The 17,248-nt window shown below is 51.1% G+C and overlaps 1 protein-coding gene across 7 annotated transcripts in view; it reads right to left on the bottom strand.

The window, feature by feature from the left end:
* Positions 1-204: 204 nt before the first annotated feature.
* Positions 205-17,248, bottom strand: part of HOXD3 (homeobox D3) — a 30,976-nt gene continuing 13,932 nt past the window's right edge. For 3 of the 7 annotated variants that reach the window (XM_065670285.1, XM_065670288.1, XM_065670289.1), the window contains 3 exons: positions 7,319-7,402; positions 3,305-3,850; positions 205-2,877 (listed from right to left, as the gene is read on the bottom strand). In XM_065670285.1, coding sequence (XP_065526357.1) covers positions 2,126-2,877; positions 3,305-3,800 — 1,248 coding nt within the window. In that variant the 5' untranslated portion in view covers positions 3,801-3,850; positions 7,319-7,402 and the 3' untranslated portion in view covers positions 205-2,125. Of the gene's footprint in view, positions 2,878-3,304; positions 6,118-7,318; positions 7,403-7,502; positions 8,149-10,102; positions 10,259-13,389; positions 13,533-17,248 lie in introns of those variants that run through there. The other 4 variants (XM_065670286.1, XM_065670292.1, XM_065670287.1 and 1 more) reach the window with 4 other exon arrangements.

Raw genomic sequence — 17,248 nt, forward strand, 5'->3', positions numbered from 1 at the left:
AAGAGAGAAAGAGAGAGAGAGAGAAAGAGAGAGAGAGAGAGAGAAAGAAAGAAAGAAAGAAAGAAAGAAAGAAAGAAAGAAAGAAAGAAAGAAAGAAAGAAAGAAAGAAAGAAAGAAAGAAAGAAAGAAAGAAAGAAAGAAAGAAAGAAAGAAAGAAAGAAAGAAAGAAAGAAAGAGAAAGAAGGAAAGAAAGAGAAAGAAAGAAAGAGAGAGAAAGAAAGAAAGAAAGAGAGAGAGAAAGAAAGAAAGAGAGAGAGAAAGAAAGAAAGAAAGAAAGAAGGAAAGAAAGGAAGGAGAAAGAGAAAACTTGTCAGTGTTGACCAGAATTGGAGGAGTTAAAATATTTCCCACAATAGGAATGCCAGGTCCTTTCATTAGAGGATGGAGTAGGAGCTTCAGTGTTTGTCAGACTGGGAAGTGGCGCGTCCGAAGGGTTGGTGGGGAATAGGGAAATTCGGATTTATCTTTAACTCGACACTTTTAGAAAGAGGTAAGAAGAGTCTTCTCGGAGCGACATGTACCGTCAGGAAGAGACTTTAATGACAACGTTTACAAAAGAAGAATCTGTAAATCCAGCGAGGGATTCAATACAGCCGTGTAACTAAAGGGGAGGAAACACGAGGGTTCAGAGCATCTTTTTGTGGTTTGGTTGGGGGTTTTTTGTCGGTTTTTTTTCCTTTTTTTTTCTTTTTTTCCTTTTTATTTTTTCTTTTTTTATTAATTTTTGTTTATTCCTCCCCGTGTTAGCGGTCCCGTTGGTGACGGAACGAGGCGGCGATGCCCCGCAGCCGCTGTCCGGGGGGACGGGACCATCCTAGCAGGGCACCCCTGCCCGCACCGCGCCTCTGCGGCTGCCCTTCGGCTGCGTCTACCTGATTGTCAATTTTCTTTCAAAGTTTATTTTTATGAAAAGCAAGAGGAAAAGCTCGGGCTTCCAAAGATGTCTAAAAAATTGATTTATGGTTAGTATAAAGACAACAGTATAAATAACAAAGGAGGCGGCAGCTGCTGCGCAGATTGCTATGGAGACCCTAATGAAATTAGCACTATCAGAGGGTTTCTAATTTTTTTTTTTTTGCGTTCTAAGCTTCTAATTTCTTTCCTATTTCAGATAGCCAGAGTGTAATTTAAAACAATAAAAAAAAGAAAGAGAATAAAATAGCCCACCCAAATAATAATATGTGTGATAGATACCCAGACAATAAATAAATGTTAACCTCACCGAGGCTTTTGTACGCAGGATTTGATCTGAAACAAGATGGCTAAGAGCCCTGCTTTGTAGATCGCCTCCTCCAAGCGGCTGTGCTTCCAGCCAAGGGTGGCTTCACCCGGCCAAGCCAGCTGCCCCCAAGCCACCCCGGCGTTCGGGGCCGGCCAGAAATAAATACTTTTAAAATAACTCCGATACTATTAATTTTTTTTTTAAGTGTAACGGCTCTTTTGTGTGATGCCACAGTTTGTTTTACTCTATTCATGACTTACGACTTGTTGTCTTAATTAATCCTTACATAAACTACGAACACCAGCCACTGTTACAACTGTTCAAGACTACTCTCTCAACTATCTCAGACCGAATATACTAAATAGGTGAAATGTCAATCACCACGGACCTGAATTGCTCTCCCGAAGTATTGGTGAAGGAACTCTACAAATACCCACATAAATACATTAAGACGAGGATAAATAATCAGTGATACAAAAATGTCTCGCTTAAAATAATAAATACATATCGTTTAGTCCAATGCGATCCTTACGTTACGGAAGAATTCATAAATTAACTTCTCTGGAATAACGCGCGGGCGAGTTCCCACCGCTCACCCCTGCTCTAAAACACCTCAGCATGACGCGCTGCTAACACTACGGCATCTCTAAGACTTACCTTCAAGTACATCATTACCAGCTTACCAGTCCCTCGGTATGCAGTATATTGCACTGTCATGCTTAAACACAGCTCTAAAAGAAAGGCTCCTGCTCGCGGACCTACCCGGGGCTGCGGAAGGAAGAAGGGAGCTGCTAGGGGAGACAAATCCACTAACACTGTTGGCACTCGAGAGCAAAGTAACACTGTCCCGTCAGAAAAGTGAGGTAATGGAGAGGGGAGCGGGCCCCGCCGCCCGCCGCCCCGCTACAGATGCGTGAGCTTGGGTGCCTCCTGCATCCGTCCCTGAGAGCTGTGGTGGGAGGAGAGGTCCGTGTAGGTGGGGTGGGGGTCGCAAGGTCCGTGGTGATGGCCGCCGGGGATCTGGGCGGCGCAGCTGTAGTCCACGCTGGCGGAGGAGGGGTGCTGCAGGTGCCCCAGGTTGAACATGGGGCCCGAGGCAGGCATCGAGTCCACGAAGTTGCCCCCCACGTAGACGGGGCTGCCCTGTAGGCTGGGATTGGCGAAACCGCCGCCGCCGCTCTGCATGGGGTGGGGGTCGTACTCCGCGCCCGCGTAGCGCTTCTGCTGCGGCAGGCAGCTGCTCAGCGGCGCCGTGTAGGCGGCCAGCCCGTACATGCTCTGCTGGGACTTGGCGAAAGAGGTGGGCGAGGGCGCGTCGTAGCTGAGGCTGTTGACGCTGGGGAGCTGGCTGGAGTAGCCGACGTGGTTTGGGCCGCTCAGGGGGGGGCTGCGGTCCGGGGACTGTCCGACGGGGGAGTGCATGATGCCTTTGGCTTTCTGGTCCTTTTTGTACTTCATCCGGCGGTTCTGGAACCAGATCTTGATCTGCCGCTCGGTCAGGTTGAGAAGGTTGGCCATCTCCACCCGGCGCGGCCGGCACAGATAGCGGTTGAAGTGAAACTCCTTCTCCAGCTCCACCAGCTGCGCGCTGGTGTAGGCTGTGCGCACCCGCTTGGAGGCCGGCCCGGGGGGGCTCTTGTCTTCGCAGCTCTCTCCTGCAGGAAAGAGGCACAAGTTGGTCCCCCCCCCAGAAAGGCTCCCCGGGATCCCCCGGAGCCCCCCTCGTTCTGCCGGCTCCCGGAGAGGGGGCTCAGGGAGTCTGGGGGAGGCCTCCCACCGCTCCCTGCCCGGCACACACCACCCCACACCCCCCCCCCCCCGCAGCCGCCTACCCCAGGGACCCCAGCGGCCCTGTCCCGTCAGGGCCGCGCCTTCCGCCACTGGGCTGGAGGGGGGAGCAGGGCAGGAGCCCCCAGCCTTCCCCGCCTGCAGCGCCCGGTGAGGCTGAGACCCCCGAGCGGTGTATGGGGGCCATTGCCCCTGGAGGAGGAGGGGACAAGGTGCAGGGACAGGAGCTCAGCCCGAGAGGCTCTGCCCGGCTCCCGGGGCGGGCAGTGGGCCGGGTCGGGGGTGTCGGGCTACCTGAAGGGGCGCAGGTGCTTTTCTGCTTGGAGTTCTGCCGGGACTCCTTCATCCAGGGGAATATCTGCTTGCTGAGGGTGGCGGTGGTCGAGCCCGAGGAGTTGGGGCCTCCCTTGGTTTTTTTCGGAGGGGGCGCGCTGGGAGGGGGGTTGGGCGGGGAGGAGGGCGGCAGCGCTGGGGGCTGCTGTTCGCCGATGCCCGAGGGCTGGCTGCCCCCTGGGCCGCCCCCCGCCGTCCGCATGCAGCTGCCGCTCAGCTCGCTGCCCTTGTGGGCCGGGGCACGGCCAGGAGCCGAGCCCTGGACGGAGCAGGCAGAGCCGGGGTACTCTCCGTCCAGGCCAGCCTGGCCATAGGACTGGTGGGTCGCGCCGTAGGGGTAGGCGTCGGCCTTGCTGTAGCTGTAGCCCCCGAAGAGCCCCGCGTTGTCGTAGTAAGCGGCTTTCTGCATCCTCCGCTCTGCGATCGCCGAGGCCCGCGGCCCCCGCTCAAATAACATTGACTGCCGCCCCGCGCCTCACGTCGTCGGCCCCGGCCACTCGTATCCACCTGGGAAGGGGGACAGTGGGGACACAAAAGAGACCTTCAGTGGGTGACGACGGCTGGGAGCCTCCGGGCTGTCCCTGAAAAGCCCCGCACTCCAGCACCAACCACCTCTGCAGGGCCGGTAGGCCTTGGAGACGGCAGGGAGGGAGCAGGGGCAGAGGGGAAGGAGTGGGTGACATCCAGGAAGGAGCAAGGGACACCAGATTAGGAGCAGGGGGCATAAAGCAAGGAGCGGGAGACACCAGAAAAGGAGCAAGGGACACCAGAGAAGGAGCAGGGAGCATCAAGGAAAGAGCAGGAGACACCAGAGAGAGGAGCAGGGGACCCCAGAGGAGGACCAGAGTCACGAGGGAGCGAGCAGAAGACATTAAGAAAGGAGCGGGATCACCAGGAAGGAGCCGGGCTAAATTGGAGCACCCCAGGGAGAAGAGCAGGGCACACAAGGGGAGAACAGCGGGACAGCAGGGAAGGAGCCACCGAGAGCCGTGGTGCTGAGGGGAACGGGAACACATTGGCGGGACTTCCCAGAGGCCACGTTTTGAGGCATTTTGGGGAATGTTCTCCTGCTTTGTTCTGCCTGTGGACCGTTCCGCCGGGAGTTCGGCTGGATCGCTCTTCGCGGTTGCAAGGGAAGGGCTCCCACCGAGCAAGGCGAGGCCGCGCTGGGTGGTGTTCCCAGGGCCCCCCCGGTCCATTTCAGCCCAGAGCCCCCCGCGCCCCTCTCCCGCCCGGCACGCGTGCGCAGGGCCGCGCAGGGCTGACATGATGGATTGAGCCCGGGCCGAGGCCGGGCAGAGGCAGAAAAATCCCGTCCTCTTTGTAAACCCGCCCTTCTTCTTCCCCCGGATTCCTCCGGAGTTAAAGTGTAACCGGCGCCATTCACTCACTTCACTTTGCACTATAAAGGAAGTCTCAGGTCAGCTCCCCTATTTTAGTTCTGTGATGAATTAAATTCCCTCACCCAACGTTTCTCGTCCCCTTTATTTGTCCCCAGTAGAAAGAACCTGAGAGATGGGAGATAATTTTTAGGGGTTTCTCTTCTTTTTCCAGCTTGCGAACTTGTGGCACTCCCCTCCCCGCCTCCCGGCCCCCCGATCAGGCTGTTTAAGCCGAAAACGCACTGTCCCCTCGGGGCAGATGTTTTGGGCCAGGGTGCTGCTCCCTTTTCCCTTGCAACTTCTCTGCACTTTTTGCAAGACAGAAACTGTTCTGTGATTTTGTTGAGGCTTTTTTAATATTCCCTGCCATTATATTTTTCTTGTCTGATAGGTGTTTTCTCCGGCAGTTTTAGTAATTCTGTAAATTGCCACATGCTTCACCTAGCAATGTAAGCCTGTAACTCAACGTATCTGCGGAGTTCGTTGTATTTCTTCAGGGTTCAAGCTTATTAACATACCAGAGAAGAGTACCTAGAAATTTTTGAGCTGTGTCCGATAATTACCGTTCTCCGGCCTATACTTGAGCAATACTACCAGGATACTGCTCTTCGTCCCGCAGCCTTTGGGACCGCTAAGTACCGCTCATCTGTTCCCTAAAATTCACCGGGATTGTACACGTCTGTGTAATTCAGAATAACCTTAGCGAGCTGAGATCCGCGGCCGCTCTCGGCGGTTTATCCGCTGTCACAAACCACCGGGGTCCTTTTCTTCCCTGAACAAAAGCTTGGGATGATCTGCGAAGCTGATGGAAATGGGAAAAGAGCTATTTTCCTCTCCTGGAAAATTTTAGTTAAAAAAAAAGTTGTCTATGAACATGGGCGCTGGCGATTCAGATGCTTTTTAATACGCTGTGACACTCTTGACGAGTCCTGAAAGTATTTTTTGTGCAAAATAACTCTGTCGCTCGTTTTCCACTTCCATCATCTACATTTTCGGGAGCGGTCTGGACTGAGGACTTTTGTTAGCACAACACCGCCTTAAGCGTAGGCTTTTATGTGCCTTGTGAAATATAGTTCCCAAAAGAATACGCAGAATCTTAAGAAAGAATATTGCTGTTAAGCTGTTAAAAGCCTTATTTCTTTTCTGAAATACCAACTGCTTGTGAACTCTGCTTGAACCTAAAAAGGAGGCTATGGGCCATAAATCACATAGACAATGCTCAACTGTTTGGTGGCTCATCTTTAGATCTTAAAAAGAGAGTGAGGGAGAGGAAGAGGGGAGAGAGACCTTTCCAGGGTTTGATTTTCCACGAGTGCAAGGCCCGGGGTGATGTTTTTATAGGTAACACCAAAGCAGGGGCTCAACACTTGGTGGTTTGGCCAGAAACAGCCTCTAGGGAAAAGAAAAAAAAAAGAAAGAGGTGACATCCAAATGGTGGGGCCGAGCGGTGGGAGGGGGGCTCAGAGTCTCCAAGGGTAGGAAACCACAACGTATCCATGTCTGTGTTTCAGATTTCCCTTCCTCCTCTCCAGAACGTTAACCTCATCTGAACTGTTGGCGTTGGACACGATAATGGGGCTTTCTGTCCGTCTCTCCGCTGGCTCCAACGCCTTTGGAGGTTACTGACCCTCTCACGGCAATACCTGGGGAAAAGCCGGGAGCCCGCGCGTCCACCAGGCGCTTTCCTCTCGACACCTCCATATTAAGCAGTTCTCTACTAAAACTTCCACTGCACTTAATTCTGCTGAGGATCAATATCTAATATGATACCGAATAAATAAGAGGCGGTGAGCGAGGCCAGCGGAGCGGTTATTAAAGCAGCTGGAGCTCTCAGGGTGCATATCAATGCACCTGTCATTGCGGTTTGTAACAAAATTTATGACTGCTAGTGCCGTGGCAGTAAACGCTCCGGCCAGGAATGAAAAGGAAAACACTTCCCAAGCCACGGCACTTTCAGAAGTGCAAAGCAGCCGGCGCGTAGGAGGGAGCCCGGCAAAAGAATCCCCTGCTCGGCACGTTTCCCGGCAGCCGGCCCGGAGCAGCCCTGTATATAAGGAACACGCTGGACCCACTGCCGGACCCAGCCGCCGCTCCGGGCCGCTGCCAGGAGAGCCATGCGGCGGGGACCCTCTGCCCTGGGCGGGCTGCCTTGGGCAGCCGGGCACCCACCGCTGGGGCTGGACCTGGACCTAAACCGGGAGGGCTTGCTCAGAGCTGAGAGCACTGAGAAGCGCGGAAGGGCCCGCGGACAGAGGAGCGGCGGGGGCTCTCCGGTACGGAGCAGTGACCACCGTGAGGCCTCTTAAATCAGCTACGGAGCACCCCCACGGGTAGACGCCCGCTTCCCGCTGCCGGGTGCTGGGCAAGGCTGCTCCGAGCCGGGCTCGGCTCCCTCTGACCCCGCTTTCAGCGGGCCTTCCTGCGGGCTGGTATTTATTGGTATAAACTGGCGTCGAAGGCGGTGGCGCGCCCAGCCGGGCAGCGCTTCCCACTCGGCAGGCCGGCGGCCGGGCCCGGGCTTTGGTCCCTGCGGAGGGCCTGCAGCGCTGGGGGAAGCGGGAGGTGGATGGAAAAGGAAATTTAGAGAACTCACCACACTTATGTTTTTTCTTGATTTTTGACTTTAACTGTGTGGGTAGGATCTTCAGGTTCCTTTGGATAATCCGTGGGCACGGACCTGCAACAAAAATGAGAACTCTCAGAGGAAACTGCTTTGTTTTGGACTTTCTTCCTTAGGACTTTGTTAATAAATGCACATCTCGTCCGCAGCCCCTCACCGTGTCTCTCCGTCCGCCTCAGATCTATTGCCAGACAAAGGGCAGATGTTTCTCTCCATTTGTTAATAGTGCTTTGAGAGAGGCGGGGAGCGAAAAAAACGCGCAAAATACCGCGGCTGAGGGTCGTACCCGGGCAGGGCGGCCTGTGGCAGCCGCTCTGCCGGGCTCCGCGTACCGACCGCGGAGCGGAGCCACGCCTGCCTCCCCGGTCTCCCAGCCCGGGCCGAGGCGCGGAGGGGAGCAGAGATTCAGCTCACTGAGGAGCTGGAGCGCCATTGCATGGGAGCTGCGGGGTCCTCCCCGTCGGTCACAACCACCGCTCCTGCCGCCCGCAACTCAAGGCCCGAGGAGGGCCCTGGGGAAACAGAGCTAGCGCAGGTCTTTCTCCCTTCCAACCCCCCGGTCCCCTGTTAAGACAGAGAGAAAGATAAGCGGAGAACCCCCAGCGCTGAAAATGCCCCGCAAGTATTTGCGTCTCGAAATGAGCATTTCGCATTTGGCTGTGTTACGTGTCGATTCAGGACTTTAAGAACTTAAGAGTGCCAGAAAATCCCCCACAAAGAAGCCCAGGTCATTATAAAGACGATATCTAGCCACCATAAGCCTTTGAAATGACCTTTGCCTCGTACAGCAATAACTCACCACTTAATGAACAACCAACGGAAGCGCCTCCAATAGCTCACAACACAACAGACCTTACAACTTTCCACCAAGTCTTCTCTCTCCCTACCCAAACCCAGTAGGATGCAACATTCCCTCTTCTTATCACCTTAATTTATGCTGGCAAACTGGAGTTGGGGAAGTGGAGCTTCATGATTACACATGATGCTCGCTCAGGTTCTTGGCCTGGGCCTGTCCCGGCAACGTCTTATATAATATATTCACGTGGGTGTACGTCAATTTTAAGTGCTTTATTTTTTTTGAAGACGGGTCATTAGAAATAGCACTTTACAAGGTGTTTGAAGGCAGCATAAGTGGCGTTGCATCTTAGCCCCTGAGCGGAGAGATCATAATATTGCAAACCGAGTCATTGTTAGCCGCTGTTGATTAATACGGTAAGTTTTCATTTTGTGCCTAATTAATTATCGACTTCTCATCCCTTCCTGAAGCAGCTCCTGAGCCTCACAAGCAGAAGCCTTCTTGCTCTAAACATGCTGTACTTGGCGAGAGCTTAACCAAATCCAGGGATTTCCACAGCCACAGGAATAGCACCCAAAGTTTGTCCTGTGGCGAGGGGATCCCGGGCATGCTGGAGTTGTGCTCTGCTCCCGGCGCTGCTCCCACAGAGCCCACCTCGGAGAAGAAGTCGCCAGAGCTAAACGCAGGGAAATCTTTAGAATTATTCAGGCGTGGGCCCAATATAGGTATTATTGAAATTTTAGGTGAAGTTATAAGTGAGTGCTTCCATCGAGCCAAATGAAATGCTGCTTGCAGTAATTGGATTCAGCTGACTAACTTGGCAGGCCAGCAGCTTGGAGGCATACAGCTAAGAAAAATGTTCACTGCTTTTAACTTCTGATCGAGCAGAGCAACACGCAGCAGAAAGGAAAACAAAAAAAAAATCACACCAATCACCCCAACTTCCTCCTTTCTTCCCTTTCCCTCGCCTTCCTGCCCTGCATCCTACTGGCGTTTCGGCCCCACTGAGGAGTTGCCTGGGCGGCCGGGGTGACCAAGGTCCGGCTCTGCCCTACACCTACTCCTGCCCGCCCGCACAAAGCTGGGCTTTAAGCGGGGGCTGTCTAACAAACATAACCGAGAGTTCACCCGGGCTGCAGGAAGGCCACAGACCGGTGGGAGCAGGGGCTTCTGCGGGAGTCGGGCTAGTTGCAACAGCCCAAGAGTGAGCTGAGCTGCAGATGTGTGCGGGGAGGCTGCACGGCCCCTGTCAGCTCTCCCGTCCACCCGAAGAGACACCGGCCGGTCCCCCCGGGCACCTTCCCACCGCCGGATTGATCAAACTGCACGAATGGAAGGCAAGAAACTCCTCGGTACATAAATATCAAGCCGTGCTTCAGACAGCGTGTGTAACTGGGAAGCATGAGCATACCGGTAGTATCAACACCAAAACTACTGGGTGATGAAAACAACAGCCACTGAGGAACACGAATGCACGGAGAGGGGAAAAGATTTGGGAAGACATTTGGCAGGAATATTTAAGAGACCCTACGCAGGGGCTACATTACCGATGACCCTGGTTTAAATCGCCCTTTACAAATCAACACAGCTACCCCCTGCCCGGCTACCCACGGCAACGCATTAACGCGATGCTCAATCTTACTTTGGCAATGGGAGCATCTAGCAAAGTTGTCTCCCCCTTGTTCCTTTGATTATTTGCAATTCCTTTCCTGCAACCAGCAAAAATCTGGAAGAGGATAGGGTTAAACGTCTTCCCCTAGCCTTTGGGAAGGAGTCTACATTTTCTTTAAGGAGCATAATAGAAAGAAGATACAGCTTAAAGCGTTCAAAGAGGTGGAGACCAGTCCATGCATTTGCAGCCCTTATGGGCAGAGATTGCAGACAAATTCCAGAGTCTCTGAGCAAAGGCGATAATGCAGCCCCTGTGGTTAAAGGTCCCATTTTGTCATGCAGTTGCTTACCTGTGCATCAATTTATCATAAACCTGGACTCCTCACTTTTCAGGATCTGCGCTTGCAGTTCTTAGAATATATCCTTCACCCTTTGTCTGCAGACAATACTCTCCTAAACCTGATCTTGCGGTTTTACAGACATTTCCGTACACCAGAATTCCCGATAGAGCGAAAACAAGCTCAGGCTCAACTACCAATAAAAGAGAGCGAGTGGAAATCGGAATTTGTTGGGCTTAAAAAAAAAAAAAAAAAAAAAAAAAAAGAAGAGAGGGAGGAAAAAAATCAACACACAACCCCTCAGCCATCAGCCTCCTGCAACCACAGGCGGCAATTGGCCGGCTCGTGTTTTGTTTTGGTTTTAAATCGTGCGGCCATTGATGAATTTTGGGGGCGAGCAGGAGAAACCCCTTTATAATCACAAATATAGGCACTGCCTTAAAATACAGGAACAGGGCCCACGTGATCACGGGAGCAGCTCGCCGGGCCGAGCCTGGCGCGCTCCCCGCCGCCGCCCGCACCCCCGCGCACCGGGGCCGCCTCCCCGGGCCCCGCGGGACGGGCCGCGCACCGCACCCCGCATTCCGCGCACCGGCCCGCTCTCCTCCCGCAGAGTTCCGCGCCGCTCCGCTCTGCACCGCGGCGCCCGGCGGCGGCGACACTGGCACTTACGCGCCCCGTGGGGCCGGCGGAGCCTGGGGAAAAGGTGAATTCCACGGGATGATCCCAGGGCGCAGAAATTCCCGGAGGAGAAAGAGGAGGTATTTGGGACCGGCCGCAGACTAGAGCCTGCGCAGGGGGCAGCTCTACAGCAGCGCTGCTCTGGTGGAAAGGCGCTGGGGCCCGCTGGCGTGAGCGAATTTTTGCTTTCTCCTTCTCCGTACAGGGAAGATGCGGGGTAGCCGGGACTACCCCTGTCTGGAGGCTAAACAAACGCTGGGGAAGAAAAAAGCCAAGCCAACAACCTCATGACATTTGTGCTGGTGTGTGTCTGCCCTGAGCCTGCCTTCCCTCCACGTGTGCATGAAGAGACATAGAGCAAACCCGAAGTGTATCCCTCATGTGTGCCCACAAAGCTTCCCAACAATTCCAGTTCAGCAAAAAAAAAACAAAAAGCAAAAAACAAAAAACAACCCACCTATATTATCTCCTCTGTTTGATTTTTCTAACGTATCTGTGGCTATAAATACACTATACCTAATCTAACATCTGCTATGATTTCATTACCATCCAAAGCATGGGGATATGACAATAACGTATTATCTTACAATACTAACCGTAAGTGCATTGTAACATTTATCTAAATTACATTGCTTTTCCTGACTTTGCAAACCAGTTATAAAAAGATTGGAGTCCAGTGATGGAAACATAAGTTCAATGTAAATTATTGTGTACGTCTTCGGATTTATAATCCTATATTTCTTCGAAATGATGCACTTAAATCTCGCCTCAAGTAAGAGGTAATAGTTCTATATATCCTTTTCCGTCAGCCATATATTTCGGTGTCTGGGCAGTTTTGCAGAGCCCCCCGCGCTCGCGTGTCTGTGTGTACATACAGCAACCCCTACACGCACAGCGTGTTCTGCATACTTGTGTACACACACACAAAGCCGAACATAATTCTGGCCGCTGTTTAGACATTTTGGATGACGGAGAGGTCTTTCTCTTCCTACACAAAAGTGGAGGGAAATGCTGGGCACCGGTAGAGCAAAAAGCACAAAGAGGATTCAGAAGAAAATGACTTTTTGGAGGGCAGTTTCCACCCACCTGGAACAAGCCCCACAGCCCTCGGGTGTCTTGTCAGAGTCTAGGGCTTAAAAATAAAAATAAATCTAAAAATGTAAAAAAAGCGAATTTTAATGTGAAAATGGAGGACGACTGAAAGAAAGAAAGGAAGGAAGGAAGGAAGGAAGGAAGAAGCACCTTCACCACCTCCACCAGAATTAAGACATCGTAAAGGGGACTGAAAAAAAAAAAAGCCTATTAAGGAAATGTTAATCCTCTGGCTGGTGGGACTCCAGCTTTGCACGAATTTGTCTCTAGTAAAGGATCTAAGACTTCTTCAATCGGAGCATATGTTCATAGAGCAATAAAACAGAAAGATTTACAGTCTCCGCCCGCCCCCCAGCAGCCTCGCACCCTTTCAGGAATTACTTATGATGATTTATAACAACAACTCCGGCAATTGTCAAACTGATAAAATAGCCCGGGCTATATGCGGGAATAAACGCTCTTATGAAAGGGCTGCGATTTATGTTCGGGTCCGTTTTACTGCGTGTCTTGGTGGAGTTTGGTTTCTTTCCCGGACCAACAGGATAATATAAAACTTCATTGATAAAAACGTAGGAGTTCTCGTGAAGTAGCAAATCTGTTCCTCAGTCACTACCAAAGCACATAAACATTTGTCATCTTTGAATAATTGAATTAATGTGTTATTGTTTGAATGTATAATTCATAACATAGGAAACTTTGTCTCTGTCCTGCCACCGAAACGGAAGTAATAAAAAGCTACAATCTAGGGTTTTTTTAGAAATTACTCCAGCAAGGAATAATAAAGAATATCCTGTTTGCAGGAAGTATTTCCAGTTGACTCTGGGATTTCACAGAGAAATCTCAGCCTCGTTGTCCGTATTCTGTGGAGTTCAGAGACGGTGGCTTTACATAAAAACACAAATACCATTTCCCCCTAGTCCGAGCTATCGATCGGGGACTTGCAAGGCGGCGAGCCCGCTTCGGGGGCCGGATGCGCTCGGACTCCTCCGCCCGGACGGCGAGGCTCGGGAGGACACGACCGGCGGCCGGGGCTGGAGCGGGGCCGGGACCGGGGGACCGGGGCTGCGGGAGCGGGGCCGGGGCCGGCCTTTGTGTGGGCGGTGGGGGAAGGCGCTCTCGGCGCTGGCTCTGGCCCCGCTGCAGCCCCGCTGTCAAAGACGCGCGGCAAAATTTACGACCCTGCTTGCAAAGGAGTTGAGGGCCCTTCCCTGCCGGTGGCACCGGGCAGCGGCTGCCCTGACAGCCGCATTGTTCCTTCCGCGCCTCCCAGCGCAGGCGGCCGCGGCGAGCGCCGCCGCCCAGGGAGGCGGTCAGCCTGCCTCCACCGCGGCACTCCGCGCTGCTCCGCGCTCGCCCTCTTTCCCCTGCTCCCTGGGAAGCAAAGGTCACCGCTTGCGCCCGGTCCGGTCCCCGGCCGCTGCCGAGCTGGAAATCAGGAAGCAACGTGCCCTATTTGTCAAGCGTTTGACAGCTGAGTTCATTAAGGCTTAAATAAGAAGGAATAAAAGTAAAAAATATTTACGTACCGGGAGTCTCTTTTTCAGCAGCTAGCAAAGAGCTAGGTGTGCAGAGAGAGGGACTGCACCCTTTGTATATTATATTCTTGGGATCTCTTCAGTTTTCAAGTCTGATAGAGTCCTTTGCTTGGCAGATTAATGACGACTCCGTGTTTCTTAAGGGACGTGCTGAATTAATTATTTCGCAAATCACGTGGTCAGGACTTGTAGAAATCTATTCTTATCATCTTCCTTGCACTTTGAAATTCTGCCTGTTATGACTGTTCCTACCGAGATTATTTTGGTCTCTAGGCTTGGGGGGAAGGAAAAAAAATAAAAAAAATAAAAAAAAAAAAAGAAAAAAGAATCAGGGGAAAGGGCTAACAAACATGGCCGTTGGAAGCGGTGTGGCTCTGCACAGAGAGGTCCCTATTTACTGTACTGTACAGTGAGTGGGGTTTGCTATTGACTCTGCCTTTCCTCTTCATTCTTACCTTAACGACTAGTGGTGATATAATATACAGAACCGTATTGATGTATCGGGAGTAACAGGAGGAGCCATTAAGCAGGAGAGAGAAAGTATAATCACAAAATGTGCCTCGACATTTCAACTTGTGCCCAGAACCGCACCCGCACCCACCTCGGCGCACCCCGGCAGGAAGGGCCCGCGCCTCGCCCTGGCACCCCTCTCCTGCCCGGCCCGAATGGGGCGCTCTCCCTTCGGACCCTGGCTTGACCAAGCTCTAGGGGAGGACAAGTCTTCAGTGGCAAATACTTGTAACAAAAATAGCGCAATCGACTTCTGCTGGCCAGAGGTGCATGTTGTTGCCTGAGGTGCTTAGGCAGGGGGATTTAAAATAAATAAATAAATAAATGTTTGCTTTAGGTGCACAAGAAAGTTTAAACTCCCCAAGTTTAGGTTTTCTCGTGGTCTTTGGTTTGTAACGGCTGGAAAAAAATTAAATTAAAAAAGGAAAAAGGAAAGCTTACTGCTCAGGAAGAGCTACTCCCAACATTTCCATTTCAAATTTCTTTTTTGAATGGATTCCTTCCAGGACTCACCTAAAAGGCACCCATCTGTGTGGGGATCGAGGTGACTTCAGGTGTGGCTCCTCGCCTCCTACCTCACATGCATAAATCCGGGAGTCATTCTAGGAGGGCTTGTTAAATGCAAAGCAGTAGCAAATGGATGACAGGCACTTTTAACTGCAGCCTAAATGTAAATATAGACTCCAGCTTGGCCTAAAGTCACACCATTATAGCTGGGGCAATCATCAGACCTGTTCAAAGGGACATTTGGAAGGATGCTATGCAGAGTCACTCATCTTTTAACACTGTAATGATGGGAGGGACCAGCATTTTCACAGCAGAAAAACCCACCTTGTAAGGACTGTTTGTTCAAGGTACAAACCAGAATCTATTTCTCTACACCTTTTATTATTTCAAATGTATACGGAGGGCTTACATCAAAACTACAGGCGACATTTAGTATAAATAACGCTTTAATCAATGGCAGCAAAACATTGGCGAAGTCTATAAAAAGCATCACACTTCAACAGAGATGGGAGTATTGCTGGACAATGCAACCGTTTAACAAAGGCTCCAACGCACAACGTTTCACTCATGATATACAAAAATAACCAGCTTCCCTTTCGACACAGAGTAAATCTGGAGGAGAGTTAAAAACCAATAAGAAATAAACATCAGGTTCGTTTTGCAGGGGAGATAGTGACCAGTGGATGCTCCTGGTCGTTATTACAGACGTTGCTGACCCTTCAGAGCATTGGCATCTGGAAACTATTTCTTTTGGTAATTTTTGCCTCCAGTTCACATATTCTCCGAGCTCACAGCGCAATTACAACTGTGTAAACTGACAGTGCCCCCAGCCTCGCTCAAAGGGGGCTTGCAACAGGGGCTGTAAGAGCTATGCTGAACTCAACACTCGTCCTGGAGATATTAACATTTCAAAAGACAATGAGACAAATTCTGCTAGCAGATACATCCCTGTTTGACTTCAGTGGGTGGGGGAAGGAAATCTGGAGCAGAATTTGGTCCTTTAACTTCGGGAGCCATCTCGGTTGATAAGAAGCCCAAAGTAAGGATTTGCTTATCCTAGGCCATTATTTTCCAGGACTGTACCACAGATCCCAAAGTTGGTGGCTCTCTCTCCAGCAACCCTTTTGCCCTGCTCCCAACCAACTTATCACAGACTTTGAGTAAACAGCGGGGGTCCAGGAGGGGCATTTTCAAGAACAGGCAGAGAAGGTTCCCCCCCCCCAGACCCCTTTTGGGGGGCTTGGTTTTCCTTTTTTTTTTTTTTTCCCTCTTTCTCTGGATTCATCTGAAGAGCAAAGGGAGGGCTTTGGACAGCTCTGGAGACGAAAGGCCGCTACCACAGGATCCGGGTACAACAAAACTTGAAAACTTGCCTCAGGAATTCCCTCCTCGAGCGCTGCTGCTAGCTGCTCTCCATGCCAGAGAAAGGGAAGGGTAGTTTGGGTCCAAAAGGTTAAGGGTTTAGAGGTCACTCTTCCCGGCTGAAATACAACTAATCGAATAGAAAATTTGTCCTCTGGGTGAACCTGCTCCTGCAATTTAGCCGAACTTCAGTAAAATACCTTTTCAGCTTCTCAACGTGAAGGCGTCAGAAAAAAGACGTCTTTACTATGTATGAACTCGGTGCTTTTTGTCATAGAAACAATGACGCGAATAATGCGGGAATATCCATCTTTAATATCACGACGTGGAGATATTCAAGTATTGCCATGTGCAAGTCTGAGAACTGGGCTAACCCTAAGGAAGAACAAAGAGTTTTCTCCAGGCTCTAAAACAAAAGACCAAGTCTTAAAGACACTTTGCGGACTTCTAGGGATGAGAAAGGGGCAGAAATTAACCGCTGGCCACAGTTAATGCTGCCGAATACACTCCTGATGAAAAGCTCGCCTTTTATTTTCGAATGCATTCAAGCCCATTTTGGCCACATTTTCCCGAGAGAGCCCAAAAAGCAGTGGGTCTTGGGTGGGAAGCACCCAGCCTGGAGATGGGCACGTTAACTCATCCCCTGCTCCTTCCACCTCCCTTCCGCCTTTGCTCGAGTTTCCTTCTTTGCCCCTTTTCTCTTTAATAAAGGGATCAACTCGTTACAATTTCGCTGATATGGTTCCTCTCCCAGGCTGCCCTGAGGGTGCAGGAGATAAGGGCTGAGCTTTAAAATCGCTTGAGAGGAGGTGTAAGTGGCTGAGAGAGCTGGTTTGGCTGGGTTTGGGAGTTACAGCGCACTAAAACTTTGGCATGATGCAGCCAACAACCAGGGACAAATCGGTGGGGATCAGACCAGCTCTGCTCCCGTCCAAGCCTTTCCTGTTCCCCTGAAAGCTACTCGCTCAGAGATTTCCAGCCATGGCAGTCATGTGGTTTGCTTAAAAACAATCACTGTTCTTAAAAAAAAAAAAAAAAAAAAAAAAGGACCCAAATAACACCCAAACAAAGCAAAGCACAGCCCACATCACCCCTCTCTGCCTCAGAAAGAAAAGATATTAAAAATCCGGTTGAAAGAATGCACTCAGCTTCGAGTGGCTCAGGTTGGATCAGAAATCTCACACATTTTTCACTCTGGGTTGTTTTGGGGGCTTTTGAGTTATTTTGTTGTGGTCTCTCTTTTTTTTTCTTGTTTCCACCACCCCACCCCCCTCCATTTTTAAATGAGGTATCGATGATTTAAAGCACAACACTGAGCAGAGCAAACTTCGGAAACAGATTTCAAGCCTTCTAGCCCTGGATGGCACACAGTAAGGAGCAGGGATGCTTTTCCTATTCACAAAGAAGGAAATGACAAAAAAAAAAAAAAAACAAAAACGAAACCCAGACAAGAAAGTTGTGTACGTTCAAG

Source organism: Lathamus discolor, chromosome 3, assembly GCF_037157495.1.
Source record: "Lathamus discolor isolate bLatDis1 chromosome 3, bLatDis1.hap1, whole genome shotgun sequence".
Taxonomy (NCBI): domain Eukaryota; kingdom Metazoa; phylum Chordata; class Aves; order Psittaciformes; family Psittacidae; genus Lathamus; species Lathamus discolor.